This window comes from Oncorhynchus mykiss, chromosome 27, assembly GCF_057628025.1.
Source record: "Oncorhynchus mykiss isolate SJ-2025 chromosome 27, ASM5762802v1, whole genome shotgun sequence".
Classification (NCBI taxonomy): domain Eukaryota; kingdom Metazoa; phylum Chordata; class Actinopteri; order Salmoniformes; family Salmonidae; genus Oncorhynchus; species Oncorhynchus mykiss.
Window position 1 is genome coordinate 11,762,439 of NC_143048.1, and position 23,145 is coordinate 11,785,583.

Below are 23,145 nucleotides of genomic sequence, written 5' to 3' on the forward strand. Positions count from 1 at the left end.
TTCCCATGGCATTGGTGAGAGAGTGGCGATCAGAGCAAGGGGGGAGAGCGAGTCGAGTGACAGGCAGGAAGGATCCCAGTTAGCCTAGTTAGGTCTCGATATTTGCCATGCTGTGTGAGCTATTGTTTTTACACCCCTCTAGATATGAGCTAGCCAGTAATAATCATTCCACTGACGAGGCCTGCGACTCACTACAGCAGACGTTTAGGACTGAAACCGCGTAGGAAGAAAAGGAAAAGAGGTAGCTTCGGGCCGGGAGAGCCGACGACCACATCGCCGGCTTCCGGGGATTCAGGGCAGCATCGAGAAACGGCAGACGGCGGTCTTCGGAAGGGCGAGCATCAATATATAATTTGGATAAATAACCACTACTGCAGTGGAACCCTAAAGATGTCAAGAAAGGTCCACAGAACCGAAGTATGTGCCGACTGCAGTGCACCAGGTACAATGCTAACGGAAACAATGTGTTGTTTTAGTCTTTGAGATGGACTAGCTGGCGACATTTAGGTGGGACGGCGGAGGCCTGTGTGCCCGCTGTCAGTAGTACAAGAAAACGGCGCAGATTCCCAGGCAGTTAGTCAGTCAGGCCTTTAAACGGAGTTACATTTGCATTTTCAGTACGTGTCGATAAATTAAGTGACTAGAAGGTTACTTTGGTCTAGTTGCTTTGGTTTATTGGATGAATTGTAGTGTGGCAGATTTGACCAGCTCGCTGCCCAGCGCAACTAACGTTAGCCAACGTCAGACGTTTGTTTGCGTTTATCTTGGTAGCTAGCGAACGTTAGGTGTGTTAGCTACCAGCTGGACGTGGCGGTTAACTACTTACCTAGCTTGCTAACACATGAGAGAGGGCGTCTGTCTTGTCTAACTTGAATAGCTTGCTATCACAGCTTTCTGTCAGTGAAGTTGTCTCTGCAGCTAGAACTGAGTTGGCCACACGGGCTAACTGGCTAGGTAGCTAGTTCATTTTGAAGACGCCAGGCTAATTAGCTAGCTAGTTTGGCTTGTCTTCCTCTATAATACTTTATTTTTTAAAAATGTTTTTATAAATGTGATCAATTCCAAGTTGTAGCGTGTAGATAGTTAGCTAGTATGCTAACGTTAAGAGTCGAGAAGATTATCTGAACGTTGTTACTGAGATAGATAGCTAGTTAAATTATAATACAAATAGTAGTTTAAGCTAGTTGCCTGCAACTAACCAATGCCAATGTGTTAGCAAACAGTGCGGCGTTGATAGTAGCACTAGTAGAGGATGTGAATAGTGCCTGTATTCTGGACCCCTGCCCTGTTTAGACGGCTCCATCTGTAGGCAAAAAGACAAACACTTTTTTAGCTTAATTCTCCTGCTCATAAAATTGTAAATGGTCTTGCAAATAATAAAAGCTACATTCTCCAACTCTGTTTTTCTGCAACATTATTGTGCCCCCACAACTCTGATGTGATGGCATCCTGGCCGGCAAAGCCTTGGCCTTGCACATTTAGCCCCACCTGCCTCAATGTTTTGGAGAGGAGAGTTTGGGATGGGGGTTGGTTGGGGTGGGTTGCATGGCAGCTGCTCTCTCCCTCACAGCTGCTCTCCTTTCATGAATGTGATTCTGCTCTGTGAGCCTCTTCTGCACCATCCCAGCTGATTTATGACACTCCTGACCATCACTCCTCTGCAGTTACCTGCGTTAGCCTGGCCTGCCTGTATACCTACTCTGTGTGTGCACTGTGCAGTTTCTTACTTGCAGTCTACCGTCAGCTTCCTGCGGCCCCAGCGAGCTGCTGACCACGCCACTAGTGTGTGACTCCACACTGGAATAGCTACGGAAACACCTAAACAACCTCTATATTGTGGAAGAAGTCAAATAGCCACTATAGGCTATTTGTTACTGCCAGTATGCTCATAAGGCCTTTTTGTTTTTCTGTCATATGATCAGAGTTTTATGGATTGTGATGGGCACCACAGCATGTGGTAGAATGCTAGACTGAAGAGGGGGCTACATCCTTCAGTAATGTTGACTGTAGATATAGTGGTAAAAGAGACTAGAGTGGCCCCATATGCACTGTGTGTGTAGCCTAGGTCAGTGTCTGTGTGAGTGCATGCGTATGAAATCACATTAGGCGCTGCACACACTAAGTGAAAATGGAGAGGAAGAGCAATGGAGCTGTTCTGTGAAGCTTGGATTATGACAAGATTGAACTTTTAGTGTCAATGAATGGAATCTATACCGATGAAGAGCCCTGTGTCTCTTCACATTTGGTTTAGCGCTCTGCTTTGTCTTTGCTCTGCCATGGGTACAAACCCAACAATGAATTGCTGCTTTTCATAGATTACAATATTTGAAAACAGTAGGCATGCTTTGTTGAGTATTGCCAATAGCTATTTGTTTCAAAATTGTCCCTCAAGAACAGATCTCTCTCTGCATGCATTTGCTCCGCCCCAGCCCAGTCTCTTAGGCTTTGGCTCTTAGGCCAACCAATTGAGAGAAAAAAAAGAATGTGCCATCTAGTTCCTCGGACAGAATGTGTTGTTTGAACCTCTTACACAGTTAGCTTAGCTTAATTGTAGCAGGATCCCGAGGGTGTAGGCTAACCTTGCCCCAGCCAGACTTATTGACTAGACTTTGTGGCCCATGGTTCTCTCTGTGCCCATTGAACTCTGGACTTGTCTAGTATGATGATCTCATTACCACCTAAAGGCACAATTGGGTGGTACTGGATTTTTAAAGGTCAGACTTGTATTTAGGCTATACAGTATGACGCTAATAATAATGGCGTTTTGTTGATCTTTATGGTCCCGAGAACTCTTTTTTTAAGTGTCATTGTAAACTCCACATGTCAGGCCAACTGTCAGCCTATTTGTCACTCTCACAGTAGGCTTTTTGATTATTTTTAATGTATGCAGTAAACAATAATGTCATATATTAGGCCTAACTTTATTACCAGTAAAACAAAGCTATAGGCCTAATGATGAACCTGAGATGGCCGAGTAGCCTAAGTTGTACACACCCCACCCCTCTCCGTCCTCTCTCTCACGTTATCTCTTTCTCTGTGTTTTCAGATCCGGGCTGGACCAGCATCAACAGGGGCGTTCTGATCTGTGACGAGTGCTGCTCTGTGCACCGCAGCCTGGGACGCCACATCTCCATCGTCAAGCACCTGCGGCACAGTGGCTGGCCCCCTGCACTGCTGCAGGTACCTGGGAAGGGACAAGATAGGGGTCTGGGCTGGAGGGGTACTGGGCACACATCATTACCGATGGGTGTACACGTAGCCTAGCAACTCAGTATTTGGCAAGTGGCTAAATGACAAGTAAACCAATTCAACCAATGTATTAGGCCTATACCTGTTTATTACGGATTTATAACATGTATATCCATAAACTAAAAATTAACACTTAATAAACTACATGGGAATTGCCAGGGACCTCACGATATTACGATATTTAGATTCTATATATATTGTGATTTTATTGAGAATTGATGTTCCAAACATATTGCTCACTATATGTCTGCTGCAGAGAGACGAGCAAGCATGGAAATAAAAGCGCTGAAAACATGTTGGCCCATTATTTAAAAAGATGGCGGTCAAGCTGATGAAAAATACTGCCGTTTTAGCTCAGGCACAGCCAACTAAAGCTACCTAGAAAAACAATTAAATACATTTATTGTCCAAAATAATATTGCGATATGTAACTATTGATTTTTATTTAATTTTTTTCACCCTTTTTTTCTCCCCCATCACTAAAGTAAGAGTGTTACTTGGCAGCTGGACAGATAAGTTTTGAGAACTTTTGTTAGGAACTGGCTATTTTTTAAATTGTGTTTTCACATTATTTGGACAGGATGGAAATGAGTGGGGAGGTAGATGCAGAGAGTGGCGCAGGGGTTGGTATTCGCACCCACGCTTGGTGGTGTATAGTTGCTGCTGGCGGTGGCGTTACCCACTAGACCAGCCTCAGGCACAGGAAGAGGCTTTGATTAGCTCTAAGAGGACGTTCCAAGCAAACATTAGATCCTTTCATGTTAGGGCTGTGTTGTCGTGTGTCTCACCAGTGTGTGTTTTAGATGGTGCAGACCCTGGCCAGTAATGGGGCTAACTCGATTTGGGAGCATTCCCTGCTTGACCCAGCGCAGGTGCAGAGCGGCCGCAGGAAACCCAACCCACAGGACATAGTCCAGTAAGTTTATTTTGTTTCACAACATATTTCACGAAACATCAGATGAGAACCAATTCTCATTTACAATGATGACCTGGGTGGGAACATTCCCGCTTACCTATAGTCTCTGTTTGTGGAACTCTCCCCCACCAAGAGATTTACTTTCACTTGGTCAATTGTTATAGTCTGATCAGGCTAATAAGCTTATGTGTTAGATGCAGCTCAGCCTTGGGTCATTAGCTAGTATCAGACTGTTATGGGATCAGAGAGGATTTGGCCCTCTGTGTCTCCTGCTGCAATGGTTTATACATAGAGCTGATGTCTTACCCAGTTTGTCCCTACTCTCTATCTATCTCTGTGTGTGTGTGTGTGTGTGTGTGTCTCCGCTCGCGCGCGTGTGTGTGCGAACAGCCCCACCAAGTCCGAGTTCATCCGTGCCAAGTACCAGATGCTATCCTTCGTCCACAAGCTGCCGTGCCGCGATGACGACGGTGTTACCACCAAGGACCTCAGTAAGGTGAGGCCCCGCCCCCTCAGGTCAGGGGTCAGAGGGTGACGTCCTTCACAGGCTGGGCAATGCCTGGTGGGCCGGGCTACCTCCACTGAGGCTCTACACACAGAGCCTGCCTTTCTTCTTCTCTCCCCTGTAGGCAGGAAGGAAGCACCTTAATGACACCACAGGAATAACTATTGGATGCTTCTGTGTGGACCTATTAAACACCACTAATGAGGGGATTCACAGGGTCTCTCTCTCTCTCTCTTTCTGTCTCAGCAACTGCACTCCAGTGTGAGGACGGGGAGTCTGGAGACATGTCTACGGCTGCTGTCCCTGGGAGCACAGGCCAACTTCTTCCACCCGGTGAGACCCATACCACCTCCTTTTACTGCAAATTACCCACTTTCTCACCACTCACCCTCCCACCCCGTGTTCCTACAAATTACCCACTTTCTCACCACTCACCCTCCCACCCCCTGTTATGACAAATTACCCACTTTCTCACCACTCACCCTCCCACCCCGTGTTCCTACAAATTACCCACTTTCTCACCACTCACCCTCCCACCCCATGTTACTACAAATTACCCACTTTCTCACCACTCACCCTCCCACCCCGTGTTACTACAAATTACCCACTTTCTCACCACTCACCCTCCCACCCCATGTTACTACAAATTACCCACTTTCTCACCACTCACAACCCGTTACTACAAATTACCCACTTTCTCACCACTCACCCTCCCGCCCCGTGTTACTACAAATTACTCACTTTCTCACCACTCACAACCCCTGTTACTACAAATTACCAACTTTCTCACCACTCACCCTCCCGCCCCATGTTACTACAAATTACCCACTTTCTCACCACTCACCCTCCCACCCCGTGTTATGACAAATTACCCACTTTCTCACCACTCACCCTCCCACCCCGTGTTACTACAAATGGGGCGGCAGGGTAGCCTAGTGGTTAGAGCGTTGGACTAGTAACCGGAAGGTTGCAAGTTCAAACCCCCGAGCTGACAAGGTACAAATCTGTCGTTCTGCCCCTGAACAGGCAGTTAACCCACTGTTCCTAGGCCGTCATTGAAAATAAGAATTTGTTCTGAACTGACTTGCCTAGTTAAATAAAGGTAAAATAAAAACTACAAATTACCCACTTTCTCACCACTCACCCTCCCACCCCATGTTACTACAAATTACCCACTTTCTCACCACTCACAACCCCTGTTACTACAAATTACCCACTTTCTCACCACTCACCCTCCTACCTGTTACTACAAATTACCTACTTTCTCACCACTCACAACCCCACCTGTAGAGTATCGGTCCAATTGGTCTATGCTGTGTCCATGCTCCCTTAAATCCCTATTTGAAGTAATGAGGTGTGTCTGTGTGTGTGTGTGGTTGTCCTCTCAGGAGAAGGGCACCACTCCACTCCACGTGGCAGCCAAGGCAGGCCAGGTTCTGCAGGCAGAGCTGCTGGTCGTGTACGGAGCCGACCCCGGAGCTCTGGACATCAATGGACGCACACCCATGGACTACGCCAGGTAGGCTACACCAGGGGTCTATTCATTAGTCTACACTGTAGCAAAAAAACGTTTTGCAACGGAAAACAAGGGTTTCTCATTGGACAAGTTCAGGTAGTCCCTTTCCGTTTTGGCCATGTTTGCTTTTGTTACTTGTGAATACACCCCTGGCTCACTCTTTTTGAACACACACACACACACACAGTTTTGTGTGTGACTCTATCAAGGTAGTCTGTTTTTTTTTGTTGCTGCTGCATTTTCAGTAAGCTTTTTTCATATGTACAGTTATAGGATCTGATTGTTGTACTGTGTGTGTGTGTGTGTGTGGCAGGCAAGCGGGCCAGGTGGAGCTGGCAGAGCGGCTGGTTGAGTGTCAGTACGAGCTCACAGACAGGCTGGCCTTCTACCTGTGTGGCCGACGCCCTGGTAGGTGACCTTTTACCCCTGCCATGGATCTTACAGAGGGCTCAGAGTTGAAGCGATAATCAGCAATCAAGTCGTTGAGATCTCGCTGGGTGGGTGTATCCTTCAAGCAGCTAGTATGACTGCAGTTTTGTTGTTAGCCAATGTCAAAGCTAGCTAACAAGAGCTGCCCTCCCTACATTTGAATAACATTGGGCCATTTTTCACTTATGGTCACTAGCTCTCTCGTCACCGACCGCTAAGTCCCTGTGTGTCTCTTTGTGTCTCCTCCTTGCATTGAACATGCCTGGTTGGTGGTCACTGATTATCGCTCCAAGTATGGACCCACTGTTAGGCCTAACTAGTAAGGCATCTTTCACCCAATGACTGTTATACACAATATAATTGTTTCACTCTATTGTACTCTATCCTGTAGATCACAAGAATGGGCATTATATCATTCCTCAGATGGCTGACAGGTAAGTGTCAAAGGGTCATGTGTTCAGGGTCAACAGGGTGGGTGGGAGGAGTATATTTAGAAATCTGCATGGTGGTTGATATTTATCATACATGGGGGTGGTTTTTCAGACACAGATTTAAGGCTAATCCTGGACTAAAAAGTGTTTTCAAATGAGATGCTCTACGGGGCATTATTGTCTTTGATGTGACATGATATTCTGGCAATGCCTTTTGATTTTCTGGAAATGTTAGGAATACCTTGTAATATGCTGGCACAAGTGAAGTGGCTAGATGTATTGCAGTGTTTTGACCAGTAGGTTGTGCCCTGCCGTCAGTCAGTCTGTACTGCTAGATAGGAGAGGAAGGCCCCTGTTACACTAATGAAACTGACTGCATGTCTGTCTGCTGAGCTACAAGACTTCTACAACACTGTTCTTACTGTACTATACTCTGTACTGTACTGTACTCTTGGAGTTTACCCTTGTGAGCAGTGGAGAACTAGTGGGCGGTATTCACAAAGTGTCTGAGTAGCTGATCTAGGATCAGTATTACCTTAGATAATAATTCATATGATTATATAGACCGAGGGGGACCTGAGCCTAGATCAACACTCCTACTCTGAGGCGCTTTGTGAATATGGGCCCTCTCTTTTGCTTTCTGCCCGTCTCTTTCTTGTCTCGCTCACTCGTTTTCTGTTCTCTCCGTCTGTGCTGCGCTTGTGGAGGCAGAGCTCGCCCTAAGTGTCCGACACAGAGGTATCTTTCGCTTCTCTCTTTCTCCCTCACTCCCTCAACACCCCCCCCCCCCCCCCCCCCCCTCTACTCCTCTTTTATCCCATGGGCCCGTCATCTTGCTGGTGTCAGGGAAGGAGGGAGGAATTGCTGTACTATTCTGTCTACCTTTTTATATAGTAATATTACCTTTTATGATGTCTTGATTCAATAATCAGTGATGAGAGCCCTTTGCTTTTAAATAGGAGGCTGGTATTTTATCCCATTATCAGGTTGGCTACTGTATCTCGACCACCAGTACTTATTGTAGATAATACAAGTACTTAGGCCTATTGTTTTGCATGTTGTCAAACCAAAATGGAACGAGGTAACTGCCAAAATAAACGAAACACCAACATGTTTTAACATATACATGTTTTATACCATTATATGGTATAATCAAGTCTTAATAGGGCGTTGTTTTCATGCTCATCTAACCATTGTGACCACTCATGCCCTGTGGATGGGGGCGTTGTCATCCTATGGGGGCATAGCCATGGTAGCCAAAATAATGACCTGCCCAGCATTTTCATACCTGACCCTAAGCATGATGGGATGTTAATTGGTTAATTAACTCAGGAACCACACCTGTGTGGAAGCATTTACTCAAGTGTTTCCATTATTTTGTCAGTTACCTATATATTTCACCTGATTATCTGCCATGGCCTTTGCTTCAGGACCTGACACCCCTGCTGTCTCACCTCTCCCACCGCCCTGAACCCCCCCCCCCCTCCCCATCTTTTCCACCTCCTCACCTTTCTCTCCTCACCCCTCTGTTCGTGTCTGTTGTTGTTTCATTGTGTCTGTTTGTGTCCCTGCGTAGCCTGGACCTCTCAGAACTGGCCAAGGCAGCTAAGAAGAAACTGCAAGCGGTGAGTAGTGCTGGGTGGTCAAAGGGTTGGGGGTCATGGGTTAGTGTTAAGGCTGTATATTTCTGGTAAACTTCCTGGGAGGTGTTCATTAGGACAGAAGGGAAAACATTTTGAAATGGAAAACAAGTCCAGGTATCCCTCCCATTTTCAGTCTGTTTTCTTCCATTTGATGCCTAATGAACATGACCCAGAGCACAAGCTAATCTGATAATAAACTGAAGCAGTGGGCCATGTCTGTATCAGTGACTCTAATTGTCTATGACAAGAGGAGTATGACTTTCTCCATTTTCTGTGTATGGTATAATCGATTCTCCTTTGGCCCAGGCAGCAAAGGGCCGAGCTCTTTAGTGTAGTGCTATTGTTTGTGTTGACAGTATTGCTGTTCATGATTGTCCTGCAGTTTGCTCTATTATTCTAAGCGTGTGAGTTGTGTACATTTTTCCCTCGCTGGTATTTGTTCTTTTGGTGTGCATTGCTTATGTTTGTCTTGGTCTTGTGTACACTGTGTGTGTGTGTGTGTGTGTGTGACAGCTGAACAATCGATTGTTTGAGGAGCTTGCCATGGATGTGTATGACGAAGTGGACCGCAGGGAGAACGATGCAGGTGAGACACCCCCTCATCCTCTCCTGTGTAACCCATCCCCTGCTTCTCCCTCTCCTCCATCTCTCTCTAGATCTCTCCATCCTGCGCCCCTTTCTGTCTTTGCCTTTTTGAGTCATGCAATTTGTTTGGGCCACTCTGGGTCCAAGTCCCATTCCCTATATAGTGTGCTACATTTCACCAAGCCCTGGTAAAAAAAAAGTAGTGCCCTATAAAGGGAATAGGGTTCCATGTGGGACGTAGACCTAGTGTAGGCTGTTCCCCAGGAGAAGGAGTCACTGTTTAGAAAGGAAACGTATCAATAAAGTCTGCTAAAGGGCACTGGGTGAGGTCTAAAATTAGAGGGGGAGACAGAGTGGGAAAGAAGGAGGGAAAGACGGGGGGGGGGGGGGGGGGGGGGAGAGAGAGAGAGAGTCAATTTAGAGAGGAGAGAGCGAGTTGGTGAAGAAGTGCCTCAGGAATTCTGGAGTCGCTCTCTTTCACTCTCTCTCTCTCAGAAGGAGGAGCAGTCACAGACTGCGTTGTCTGACATACTCTCCGCAGGTAAGCAGGATGGGGTAGAGGCAGAGAGCTGGACACACACAGCTCAAGGTATACCAGGACATTTTTAGGAGGAGAGAATGTGTAAGTCTGTAACCGTTCTGTGGTCTGTTCCAGTGGAGCTGTGCACCGTGTTTATGTGTGGGAGGCAGGCAGGGTGTGTTGCTGTGTGTGTTCCAACTTCCAGCTGAAATGACCTTGTTTCTCTCTCACTCACTCATCGATGGATAATGTATGTCTTTCTTTCTCTCCTTCCTCCCCGTTTCCCCAGTGTGGCTGACGACTCAGAACCACAGTACTCTGGTGACGGAGCGCAGCGCGGTGCCCTTCCTGCCTGTCAACCCCGAATACTCAGCCACACGCAACCAGGTAACCACTACTACTATCACTCACTCACTCACTCACTCACTCACTCACAACAAATTAATACAAATTTGACTGCCAGCAAATGCTTGACTGTCTTAGTTCCTATGTGTATTTCTCCTTTTCCAACTGCTGTATAAGCTTAGTGATACCAGCAGGCTGAAGGCAATGTTAATCACAGTGACACAGGCAGGCAGTAGAAGGGACTATCGGGAAATCCTTGTAGAGCACGACAGATTTAAAAAGGGGAACAAAAGGGGAGAACAGAAGGGCAGGCGAAGAAAGAGAACGTCTGGGCTGAAATGGAGAGAGAGAGCGAGGGATGAAATTCTATTCATAGTTTTGTGGCTGCACTGGGATGTCTGAGCTTCTGCACTGGCCAGTGGGATGTAGAGACAGTGAGCGAGAGATTTTCCAGCTGTGGAGGAGGGTGAGGGGAAATTAAAGGGGTTGTGTTTGATTGTGTGTCCTCCCTCAGTTGGCTAGCTTGTTAGTGTAAACATAGGCCTTACCACGTCAGGACCCTCGACACAGTGAGATCCCCAGCTAGGATTGGATTGAATAGCGTTGGAGCCAGCTGACTGAGGGATTGTGATGTGATTGTGATGATGGTGTGCTCACGGTTGGACCGTGTTTAGAATTGAAACCACGTGGATACAAAGGCTGCATTTTTGTCCCTTTATGCAAACACAAGCATGCAAATTGCTAGGTGCAATGTTTAGTGTGTGCCTCTCTTACTAAGATCTACTGTAGCCCCCCTATGACTGTGCTTTTCCACACCACATGACCAGTGACCACAGGACTGCAATACCAGAGACTGTGGCTCCAATTTGGTGTTTGCTTCAATAATACACCAAAAATGTCTGACCTCGTTTTGCTCCTGTAGACATAGGTCTGTGTCGGTGGGTTGTTGAATGTGTCCCTTGCCTGTCTTTGTCTTTTCAGGGTAGACAGAAGTTGGCCCGTTTTAACGCTCGTGAGTTCGCAACGCTGATCATCGACATCCTGAGTGACGCCAAGAGGAGACAACAAGGGAAAGGCCTGAGCAGCCCTACTGGTGAGAGAGGGGAGAGGACAGGGAAGGGGAGCAGAGGGGAGAGGAGAGGGCAGGGACTGAGCCAGTTCAAATATGAATGTGTTTTAGCACGCACTTCAGTCAATCCATCCATTGCGATGTATGAGTGAAACGGAGAAGCTACTGAGATGTATTTTAAATGGCGGGGTTGCCTGGTTGTCATCGCTAGTTGAGCTGTAGTTTTCCAGATATGTCTGTGGCTCAATCTTAGTGCGTCTTTCTCCGATTCCTTACATCCTATCTCCTCCTGAGCCAGGGCCTATGTTGTTGCTCTGCTCTGATCTAACACTGTAGACTCTAGTCTGGACCTGGGGGCCGACGACGACCAGCATGACTACGACAGCGTAGCGTCGGACGAGGACACGGACAGCGAGCTGACCACTCAGAACAACAACAGCGCACAGCGCAACAACCGGGCCAAGGTGAGGAGAGAAGGGCACAGAAGGACGGCAGGGTTGTGTTCATTAGGCATCAAACGGGGATCTACCTGAATTTGTCCAATGAGAAACGTTTTGCACCGGTTTGCACTAATGAATACACCCCCAGGACTGTGTTCACTAGGCACCAAGCAGCCTGAAACATAGTGAAAGAGGGAGGTACTATTCGGAACTGGCCTAATAAGAAGTGCTTGTTTTCTTTTTCCATTGCAAACCGTTGTGCTATGTTTTTCTCTACAGGCCAACATTAGAGTACCAGAGAACAGCCTAAGTATTCCCCTTTAACCTAGTAAATAGATGGATAAAATGTGTACTGAGAGACATGGAGGAGGGAAGGGATGGAGCTAAGTGACCAGGAAGTGGTGCTATGGTCCCTGCTTGGAGTTATTAGAGGCACTTCAGACATATCAAGTATCTCAGATTAGAAGTGCTGATCTAGGATCAGGTCCCCCCCTGTCCATGGAATCATATTCATTGTGATCTAAAAGGCAAAACTGATCCTAAATCAGAACAATGTTCTTCTTAGCTTCTTCTAGTGATTGCAGTATTATCCCCAGCAGCGTCTTGCTCCCCGCCTGTCCCAGCATGCCTTGCAGGAGTGGCAGTGCTGCTACTGCTGCCACATACTTCCACAGTGACATCACAGCTATTCTGGGTCTCCAATCAGAGGAGCATTGTTCCACGAGCAGGGGAGGAGAGGGAGTGCAAGAGGAGGGGAGAGGGCAAGCGAGAGGAGAGGGGGGGTGAAAACCCTGTTAAAGCAGGCACCCACAGTCACAGGATGTGGAAAATGAGAATTTAAGGTCCACTTTGTGACGAAGCTCTGTTCTGGTCTCATACAGACAGAAACTCTGTGCTTCTCAGATATGGCTGAGCTGTGAATGGACGCGGATGCTGTTCAAAGTCATTTCCAGTTGAAAAGATATTTCTCAAAAATGGTTTGTGTTGAATGTGAAACGGTAGTTATTTTAAGCTGCGCTCAGACTTCTCCATTTACTGCTAAGAGGGATGATGAAATCTAGTGCATCTTATTGCACAGACAATAACCCACATAAACGACTCCCGAATACTTGTGTGTGTTTTTAGATAGTTTTAATTATATTTCTGTGTGTGTCCCCTCAGAGCATGGACTCGTCAGACCTGTCGGACGGGCCCATCACTCTGCAGGAGTACCTGGAGGTTAAGAAGGCCCTGGCCTCCTCCGAGGCTAAAGTCCAGCAGCTGATGAAGGTCAACAACAACCTGAGTGAAGAGCTGCGCCGGCTGCAGAAAGAGGTAGGGAGACGAGATAAAAATGCAGGGAGGATGGCAGGGAGAGGAGGGAGGGAGGGAGGGAGGTATGGATAGAGTGATGGAGGGAAGCATGATGGAAAGACGGGAGGAATATATGTAATATGTTTAAAAGTTTGTGTTGTTAAACTCCCAAGATGTGCTTTTACTAATTATTGTGGAAGATGTATCTCTTCTGCCTCAGTATATTAGTGTGTTGTCACTATCAGTGTTGGTCTACTCTGTTCCCAGAGCTGTCCTTATACTGTAGTAAGCAAGTTGTGCAGCTCAGAACAGTATCTGTTGGTGTAAGCACTGCAGTTTGTTCTTCACTCTGTCAAATATCAGGTTTCGCTCCCATCTGTTACGCCATATGTAGTCACTTTGTTTCCGTTCCGTCTCTCCATGGTGCTGTTATTCTGTTCTCATGAATGCCTGAGCTATTGTCCCATGTCTGTCATCACTCATGTCTAACTCAAGGAGAAATACCAGCCCCTGCACACACACTTGGAAAATGCACAGCAGTTCTCTTCCAGTGTTGATAGTTTGACAGGTACATATAGGTAAAACGATGTGGGCTAGAGCAGCCCCCGTCGTACACCTCAATAAACAATGCATGTGTAGTTCTCTTATTTTCCAAGATACGAAAGATCAACCCCCAGTACTGCCAATATGTATGTTTATTTGGTTAAGAGAACCCAGCATGCCGTTATACTCACTAGATTGACATGCAAACCAGTTTAAGCCCTTATATCCCCCTCATCAGTATAGACCCCCTATAAACTGTTAGTCTTACCTCCATCCATGTCTAGTATGTGGTTAGCTAAATGAAGCTCCCTGTACAGTACTTGTGTATGTGGATGCGTGTCCGTGAGACCTTTGAAACATTCAGGTGACCCCCCGTCCCCACCTCTCCCCGTAGATCTCGCGGATGCAGACGGAGAACAGTGCGTTGCGGGGGGGCCAGGTCGGAGGAGGAGGGGGAGCTGGCGGTTTGGGAGGCGGGGGAGGAGGCAGCCCTGCACATTGGCCAGGGGGGGTGCGAGGCGGGGGAGGTAGGGGAGGGGACCACTCCAGCCTAGCTGTGTCCTCAGCTGTGCCTTCCCACCGGAGGGACAGACAGGCTTTCTCTATGTACGAGCCGGGGGCCGCCACCCCCAAACCCCACTCCCACTCCCCAGGCCTGGACTCCCTGACGGGCCGCCTGCAGCCTCTGCACCCCAGTGTAAGTGTGAGCAACGCACTACGGCCCCCAGGTGGCCGTGGTCATGGTGATATACACCACCTGCCGTCTCTGTCTCTACTGCTGCCTTCCTCCTCTACTGCTGTCTGGCATGCATACACCGCTCACCAGTGGAGCACTCTTCCACTTTAACCCCTAACATTTGACCCCCAGCCTCTACTGCTGGCACTATGCTTTCTGGGCCAGATGCTGCACGCACGCACCTGCCCAAAATACATACATGCATACATACACACACACTGCCTAGCCCCTCTACTGATCCTTCGGCACTGTAGCAAATCACTCTTCGCCTCCATTCATTTCACATGAGTTTCTCTGAGGCTTCTTTGAGTGTAGAAGGTCATGTTGTCAAGGTAAGATGGCAGGTAGCTTTCCCGCCATTGATGAGTGAAGATGTCCTGACCTTAGACACTCCCCAATCATAGCTTTCCCATTCCCTACCTCTAGTGTATGCAGCACAAGCACGAGGTGTTAGTGGTTTGACCTGCCCTGTTAGCCATACGCACTTCACAATGGATCCTTCAAGGCAATGTGTCAGTCAGTCACTAACCCACTCGGTCACAGTGGAACTAAGAGGGCAGGCAGACCTATATGAATGTCAGCAGTGCTTGGATCACCTGTTGGGTGTGTTGACAAACAGTGGAAATGAACAGAAAATGGCGGTCGATCTTCTGTGGTCAAAGACGATAGGATGGCCACCAGCTGCGCACGGCCGCCGTTCTTGTTAGTCTGTCGGCGCTCTAAGCTAATGCACTACTTACGCACGCACACACTCACTCAGCCCTGCTTCCAGCCACTCTGACTGGTATGGAACGTGCATAGGAAGCCAGGAGGTAAAGTCAGTCTGTCTCTCAACCTGTCCTGTCTGTCTTTTATTGTGCTCATTGTTGCATCCAACCTTTACGTTCCATTGTCCCTGCGGGTGACGCAAATTCACAATGCATAGAATTCCTTCGGAAAGTATTCAGGCCCCTTGACCTTTTCCACATTTTGTTACATTACAGCCTTATTCTAAAATGGATTAAATGTTTAAAAAATCCTCAGCAATCTGCACAGAATACACCATAATAACAAAAGGAAAACAGGTTTTTAGAAATGTTTGCAAATGTATTAAAATGTAAAAACTGATAACATTTACTTAAGTATTCAGACCTTTGCTATGAAACTTGAAATTGAGCTCAGGTGCATCTTGTTTCCATTGATCATCCTTGACCTGTTTCTACAACTTGATTGGAGTCCACCTGTGGTAAATTCAATTGATTGGACATGATTTGGAAAGGCACACGCCTGTCTATATAAGGTCACACCGCTGACAGTGCATGTCAGAGCAAAAACCAAGCCATGAGGTCGAAGGAATTGTTCGTAGAGCTCAACAAGATTGTGTTGAGGCACAGATCTGGGGAAGGGTACCAAAAAATTGCTGCAGCATTGAAGGTCCCCAAGAACAGTGGCCTCCATCATTCTTAAATTTAAGAAGTTTGGAAACACCAAGACTCTTTCTAGAGCTGGCCGCCCGGCCAAACTGAGCAATCGGGGGAGAATGGCTTTAGTCAGGGAGGTGACCAAGAACCCGATGTTCACTAGGACATAGCTCTAGAGTTCCTCTGTGGAGATGGGAGAATCTTCCAGAAGGACAACCATCTCTGCAGCACTCCACCAATCAGGCCTTTATGATAGTGGCCAGACGGAAGCCACTCCTCAGTAAAAGGTTCACCTTCCAACATGTCAACAATCCTAAGCACATAGACAACACAGGAGTGGCTTCGGGACAAGTCTCTGAATGTCCTTGAGTGGCCCAGCCAGAGCCCGGACTTGAACCCAATCGAAACATTTCTAGAGAGACCTGGAAATAGCTGTGCAGCAACGCTCCCCATGCCAACTTTGTAGCGTCATGCCCAAGAAGACTCGAGGCTGTAATTGCTGCCATCGGTGCTTCAACAAAGTACTGAGTACATGGTCTGAATACTTAAGTAAATGATATGAGGCAAACATTCATGTATTTTTTTGAATCAATTTTAGAATACGTAACATAACAATGTGGAAAAAGTCAAGGGTTCTGAATCATTTCCAAAGGTATTGTATTTCAGTTTGGTTTATCTGTGCATTTTTCCATGTCTCTCTTTAGTTTGTATTTTGTAGGGCATTAGCAAATGCACAATTTCTTATTGTGTAGTTTGTAAATCTTTTTTTTAATAGACCCTAGAGTTCTATATGCTAGAATATATCTAGATAAGTTGTTTACAATGTTATTTTTCTGTGTACACTACCGTTCAAAACTTTGGGGTCACTTAGAAATGTTCTTTCCATGAAAACATACATGAAATGAGTTGCAAAATGAATAGGAAATATAGTCAAGATGTTGACAAGGTTATAAATGATTTTTGATTTAAATAATAATTGTGTCCTTCAAACTTTGCTTTCTTCAAAGAATCCTCCATTTGCAGCAATTACAGCTTTGCAGACCTTTGGCATTCTAGTTGTCAATTTGTGAGGTAATCTGAAGAGATTTCATCCTATGCTTCTTGAAGCATAAGTTGTATTGGCTTGATGGGCACTTCTTACGTACCATACGGTCAAGCTGCTCCCACAACAGCTCAATAGGGTTGAGATCCGGTGACTGTGCTGGCTACTCCATTATAGGCAGAATACCAGCGGACTGCTTCTTCCCCAAACAGTTCTTGCATAGATTGGAGCTGTGCTTGTGGTCATTGCCCTGTTGTAGGAGGAATTTGGCTCCAATTAAGTGCCGTCCACAGGGTACGGCATGACTTTGCAAAATGGAGTGATGGAGTTCATTCTTCAAGATCCCTTTTACCCTGTACAAATCTCCCACTTTACCACCACCAAATCACCCCCAGATTATCATATTGCCTCCACCATGCTTGGCAGATAGCATCAAGCACTCCTCCAGCATCTTTTCATTTTTTCTGTCTCACGAATGTTCTTCTTTGTGATCCAAACATCTCCAAACTTAGATTTGTCTGTCCATGACACTTTTTTACAATCTTCCTGTGTCTGTGTTCTTTCGCTCATCTTAATCTTTTCTTTTTATTGGCCAGTCTGAGAGATTGCTTTTTCTTTGCAACTCTGCCTAGAAGGCCAGCATCCCGGAGTCGCCTCTTCACTGTTGACTTAGAGACTGGTGTTTTGTGGGTACTATTTCATGAAGCTGCCAGTTGAGGACTTGTGAGGCATCTGTTTCTCAAACTAGACACTCTAATGTACTTGTCCTCTTGCTCAGTTGTGCACCGGGGCCTCCCACTCTTTCTATTCTGGTTAGGGCCAATTTGCGCTGTTCTGTGAAGAGAGTAGTACACAGCGTTGCACGAGATCTTCAGTTTCTTGGCAATTTCTCGCATGGAATAGAGTTCATTTCTCAGAACAAGAATAGACTTACGAGTTTCAGAAGAAAGTTAATTGTTTCTGGCCATGTAGATATTCCGTTAAAAATCAGCCGTTTCCAGCTCCAATAGTCATTTACAACATTTCTGATCAATTTGATGTCATTTTAATGGACCAAAAAATGTGCTTTTCTTTTGAACGGTAGTGTATGTCTCACATTTGTTGCTAATAAGACATTTATAAGTACTTTTTTAAGATGACATGGCGATACTGTATATTTGTTTTTGATTTGATTTGATGGCGATACTGTATATCATTAATTTAAAAGTTCAAAAATGGATGTACTAATTGCAGATTGCCCCTTCTTTTAAGTTGTACAGTTTGAATCCCTTCATAGATATTGGACCACACAGTGGTAAAACCCAGTGCTCTGTTGAAAACCACAGATGACGATGACTTCATTGTATGGACATGATTTGTGTATCATACAGCATATGCCAGCATACAAATAGTTAGCTCTCCACTATCCAACAGTGAGTCCAAGAGTGGCCTACTGGCCATACTGTCTGGGAAAACTCGCAGCATAGGCCCTTATGTCAGTGAGCCTGTATCTAAAAAGGGTCTATAACCGTATGGGCCTGCATAGTGTCTGAGTAGGAGTGCTGATCTAATTTTAAAAGCCTAAACTGATCCTAGATCAGCACTTCTAGTCTGAGATGCTGTATGAGTACGGGCCCCGGCTACTGGAGGTCATCTATTGTGAAAGTGGCTAGAGAGGAGACGTGATGTGAGGCAAGCTAATGGAAGTTAACCGGCTCCGCTGTCGTCTTCTGTGTATGTCTAACCGTATGTTTGTGTGTCTGGTAATGTTAATGATGTACTCCTGTGAGTTTGTCTGGGATAGTGGCTCACTAACTACTTGGCAGGACTTAGGTCAAGACACACATTTTCTTTGAACTCCAGTGAACTTGGGGCTGTACTCCATCACTAACTACATTTTCAGTATTAGCCTGTCCTGGAGAAAGTTACTCTGCAGTTTGGCTGTTGAGTTTAAGTTATTTGAGAAAAAAAATCCAATTTGACCTCGACATATAGGCTAGTATCTCCGCGCACAAAGCTGAGCTGACTCTGCTCAAGCACATATATCGCATCCCAGTGTCTGTTCGGAATCTTCCTACAAAAATGTAAAAAAAAAACATTCTGTCAGGCAGTGTTCCTTCTGCGGTTCCTCTGTTGCTTCTCATCCTCCTCTGAGTTCCTGTTCTGTCCCACCTCCAGGTGAGGAAGGGGGGTCCTGGCGGTCCAACACCCTATGGAGGGTCGCACCTCTCTGGCTCCATGGAGATGGGGAGATACATGGTAAGACTGGCTGACTGTCGCCCTCCTTTACAGTTGGTCAACTCATCTGTGACTTCCAGGCTACTTCGCGACCAACCCCAGACCAGCTGAAACAATCAGTGGTGTCATATGAATGCTGGCAGACACTGTTTTTATAGACCAATGTGAGCTGATGCATTGCCGAGGGTTGTATATTGTGGCTTAGTGGAAATGTTTGTGTGAATGGCTTGCTTTTGGTTGGTCAATAAAGGCCTTACCATACTCTCACTGATGTTAGAATCACTACTGCTACCTTTTTGACGCTGATAAGTGTTTGTGCACAGGGTCCTAAAGGAGAGAAGCACGGCAGTGGCACTGATAGTGACTATGACAACACTCAGATGTATGAGCTGTCGCTAAGGTAAGGAGGAGGAGGGAAGGGAGGAGGGAAATATCTGGAGCAGATTGCTGCCCAGTGACCGGATCATTCTGGAGTCTCCCAACATGTAGGAGGGGCAGACAGGCCGGGCTCTAGGGTGTACCTAGACATCTAGCAGACTGTTTGTCTTTCTCAAGGACGTATTTACTGTGGTTATTACTTCAGAGAGGCTTACCTCTGCTCAATGTGTGAAATGCAGGCTAATGTAGAGATTGTACTGTGTGTGCTTCCTAAAGTAGGGGGCGCAGCAGTGAAGAGGAGGGCCGGGGGGATTCGGAGGAGTGGGGTGGGGGTGAAGGGGGTGAGCCGGACCCGACCCTGCCCTGCACCGAAGACGTCATCCTCAAGACGGAGCAGGTGACCAAAAACATCCAGGAGCTTCTGAGGGCCGCACAAGAGTTCAAACACGACAGGTAGGGCCCCGACTACAAGACTCACTCCATGACACAGTCCGGGGAGGCTTACGTTGCATCTGTGGTGGTAACAAGAGGTTGGCTTTAGTTGTATCTGTGGTGATAACGAGAGGTTGTATCTGGTGGTAACGAGAGGTTGTCTTGTGTTTCCCCAGTTTTGTTCCATGCTCTGAGAAGATCCACTCTGCTGTCACTGAAATGGCCTCTCTCTTTCCCAAGGTAAGGTTTTGCTCTCTCTTTCTAGATTCTGTATGGTGTGACGCTGACACCGCCAGTTATCATTGCAACAACATAGAAGTTGCTTCAAACAATAAACTGTTTAAATTGTTGGTGCAAGCGAAATAGAACAGCAGAATATATACTGCACATTCTTTGGGACCAAATACAGATTCTAGCTTTAAGCAGTAAGTGTTGTCGCCTCTGTGTCTGACTGTGGCCCCCACCCCTCTCTCTCCGTCTCAGCGGCCTGCCCTAGACGCTGTGCACTGCTCCCTGCGCCTCCTGGCGTCCAGCGCCTCCCGCCTCCAGGTGGAGTGTCGCAAGGCGGCTCCCTCGGACCCCTCAGCGCCCGCCGTCGACTACCAGCTGCTCACCCAGCAGGTCATCCAGTGCGCCTATGACATCGCCAAGGCCGCCAAGCAGCTGGTCACCATCACCACCCGCGAGAAGAAACAGTGACGGGGGTAGAGAGGGGACGGACAGGGGAGTGGCGAGGGGAGCTGCAAGACTGACAGAGGGAGGGGAGAGGGAGCAAGAGAGGGATGGAGGTAGCCTCGATTTCCAAGCTTCCTAGTCAAGTGATGAACGTGACTTGGAAGGTTGGCATCACAAGGGAGAGCAAAATACCAGCCAACGGGAGAAGCTATATTGGCTGCAGACCGAAAAGAAGATCTCTGAGGATGAATAAAGATGAAATGAGAGGAATTGAAGGTAGGGAATGAAGAGCGTGGAAAGACCAGGTGGTAATATTATATGACAATAGAACGAAGCTGAGAAATGCCTCCGCTCTCGCTACTATACCTGAGTGGACTGAGAGAGTGCAGTTCTGCGGGGGAGGGGACTCTGAAGAGGAGTGTGGACCATTGAGACAGTAATCGCATGTGGGGGATGGACATTGCACAGAACAACAGCGGCTCAGCTCTCATCATCTCACTATGGTCTCACTCCGTTGTTCCTTTTGGGGGGAACACCCCCCTCTCTGTGCAGCGCCTCAAACCCTCATGAGACCGAGGTAGGCTGGGCCCGGAGCTGGGGCCTACAAGGGGGCCAGGCCTTGGAAGAGAGACACACACTGCTCTACCCCTCTGTCCCTCAGACACCACCTCCTCTGTAGTCCCAGGCTCTGCTAAGGAGGGCCCTTGCTACTCCCTCAGACACCCTGGTACACTACAGCATGTCTTGGCATCGTGGACAAACGACTAGGTGATGTTTTATTGTTTATGTCTTTTTTTTTGTTTAGTTTTTTTTTATGCCAATCCGTTGGCCTGTACCTCTTGGGACAAGAATTACTGACTTAAGAAAAAAAACACTTACACTGGAATAATTGTGATAATTATTATTATTATGCCCATTGTTTTGTATTATTATTGTCATGAATTACATGATCATGTACGTTTGCTTATTTTGACGTTGTTTCATGTATGATGGTTCCTGTTCAGAGGACCAGGGAGAGCTGTGAGAATACTCACTTGCCTTCTGTCTGGCTGGGACTGGACACACACACACACACACACTAACTTGTGAAATGGTCCTCAAACACTCCTGGAGCAGTCCAATTCCTCCCGGGTGACATTTCAGTCATTTTATTTCTTCTGCCTGTCATGTTCTAATATGTCAGGAGCCAAGGTGTTGAACAGATGCCAAAGGGGTGGGGAAGGTGTATAATCTGCTATCAGTGGAAAAAGCCTTGGAAGTGGCACGATATATATTATTGCAGCCATTGGCTGCTTCAGTCGCTAGACAAAGCTCATCTCAATGGCACTACAGTGGGATCCATACAAAGTTCGCTCTTCAACATACGCCAACTCGAAGCAGACTAGCTAGATTGGGAACAAATGTTTTGTGAAAACGACAAACTGCACTTGCTGTAGGTTTGTGGGGGCACTGGGGAACGTTTCCCTGTTTTTTTATACTGGGCTAAACAAAGTAACGGTCACACTTAGCTAAGTGACACAGGCTGACCATGGCACTCCACGTATTTAGTTTGATTTCTTAGCTTCAAGGACTTCGGTGATCGTCTGTCAGACGGATCTGGGTCATGTTAATTAGGAACTAAACGGATGAAAATGAACTGAAACAGGGAGGGACTACTTGGACCCACACACACATGGCTTGTGTGATCCTGGACACCAGGAAGCTCTTCCATGTTCACTTATCCACAGGGTCCCGTCGTTTCACTATCCGCCTGACTGTGTGATCGATATTTGATGAACCTGTAGGGGATGAGATCTTTTGATCTTTTCCCAGTCGAATCATGTCCCAAAAGATTGTCATATGCAACGTTCCAATCATGATTGCCTTTGCACATGTCCTGCTAGACTGGCTTTAATACGTAGTGATGTTGTAGCTGTTTGGGTTCCCTTCGTTGATTTATTTATCGCCAGCTCTTACACACACACACTGGGCCAGTATAAAATACTTTCTTTCCCATTACAATGTCCTCCTTTTACCTCTCAGTCAACCTGTTTTATAGAATAGAGGCTTATATATAAACATATTTTCATGCTATTTTTTTTAAGCTATATGTTCATATTGTGCTTGGGAGGTCAGAGCTATTTACCCACGGTGGGTTCCAGGTCTGAGGGGTACGTGAATAGGGTCTGAAGTCTGCCACTGGTTAGAACTAAACTCATCTCAAGTCTGAGGGGAAAGGGCTGTTGCACAATGCTACGCCTTTCCCCCATCTTAATGGACACTTTAGTATAGTGTCCCTTTTTAGTGGGAATGTTAGACACACACATGCATCCCGCATGCCATGCACAGCGAACACACACTCATGTTGTTCGGACAGTGGCATTGTGCCCCGTACTGTTTTCTGTGTATCATACACCTCTTCACCTGGGAGATCAGTGATGGGAGAATATCTTTTAACACAGGCAAAAACTGTAAAGAGTAGAACATTTAAGATAAAAAAAGGTCAATTGTAATGAAATCTCATAATCTGTACATTTCTAATAAACTAAAAAACAAGTGAATTGTCCTCAACGTGTCTGTTTTTTGTTCAGTTCGAGATGCTTGAAACCTACAGTACCAATCAAACGTTGACACACCAACTCATTCAAGGGTTTTTCTTTTTACTATTTTCTACATTGTAGAATAATAGTGAAGCTATAAACCATGAAATAATACATATGGAATCATGTAGTGACCAAAAAAAGTCTTAAACAAATCAAAATATTTTTTGATTTTTCAAAGTAGCCACCCTTTGCCTTGACA

The 23,145-nt window shown here is 46.5% G+C and overlaps 1 protein-coding gene across 4 annotated transcripts; it reads left to right on the forward strand.

The window, feature by feature from the left end:
- The first annotated feature begins 31 nt into the window (after nt 1-31).
- LOC110507540 (G protein-coupled receptor kinase interacting ArfGAP 1) lies at nt 32-22,904 on the forward strand. 4 transcript variants are annotated; one of them, XM_021587581.3, is made up of 21 exons: nt 32-442; nt 3,047-3,180; nt 4,053-4,165; nt 4,556-4,661; nt 4,917-5,003; nt 6,059-6,189; nt 6,500-6,594; nt 7,007-7,049; nt 7,758-7,784; nt 8,623-8,671; nt 9,203-9,275; nt 10,084-10,181; nt 11,121-11,232; nt 11,545-11,672; nt 12,810-12,962; nt 13,879-14,181; nt 18,820-18,900; nt 19,203-19,279; nt 19,534-19,710; nt 19,866-19,929; nt 20,173-22,904. In XM_021587581.3, exons 1-21 carry the CDS (start codon nt 391-393, stop codon nt 20,386-20,388), a joined length of 2,319 nt encoding a protein of 772 aa, XP_021443256.3. In that variant the 5' UTR covers nt 32-390; the 3' UTR covers nt 20,389-22,904. The 4 variants fall into 4 exon arrangements, with proteins under 4 accessions (XP_021443256.3, XP_021443257.3, XP_021443258.3 ...); XM_021587582.3 differs by having other exon boundaries at nt 19,537-19,710; XM_021587583.3 differs by lacking the exon at nt 7,758-7,784.
- Nucleotides 22,905-23,145: the final 241 nt, after the last annotated feature.

What these genes read in the sequence shown, in the direction of transcription:
- LOC110507540 (XM_021587581.3), top strand. Translation starts at nt 391, where the DNA reads ATGTCAAGAAAGGTCCACAGAACCGAAGTATGTGCCGACTGCAGTGCA. An exon ending in AACCCACAGGACATAGTCCA is followed by an intron (nt 4,166 to 4,555) that starts GTAAGTTTATTT and finishes GTGTGCGAACAG; the next exon opens with CCCCACCAAGTCCGAGTTCA. An exon ending in CAAGAGTTCAAACACGACAG is followed by an intron (nt 19,711 to 19,865) that starts GTAGGGCCCCGA and finishes GTGTTTCCCCAG; the next exon opens with TTTTGTTCCATGCTCTGAGA.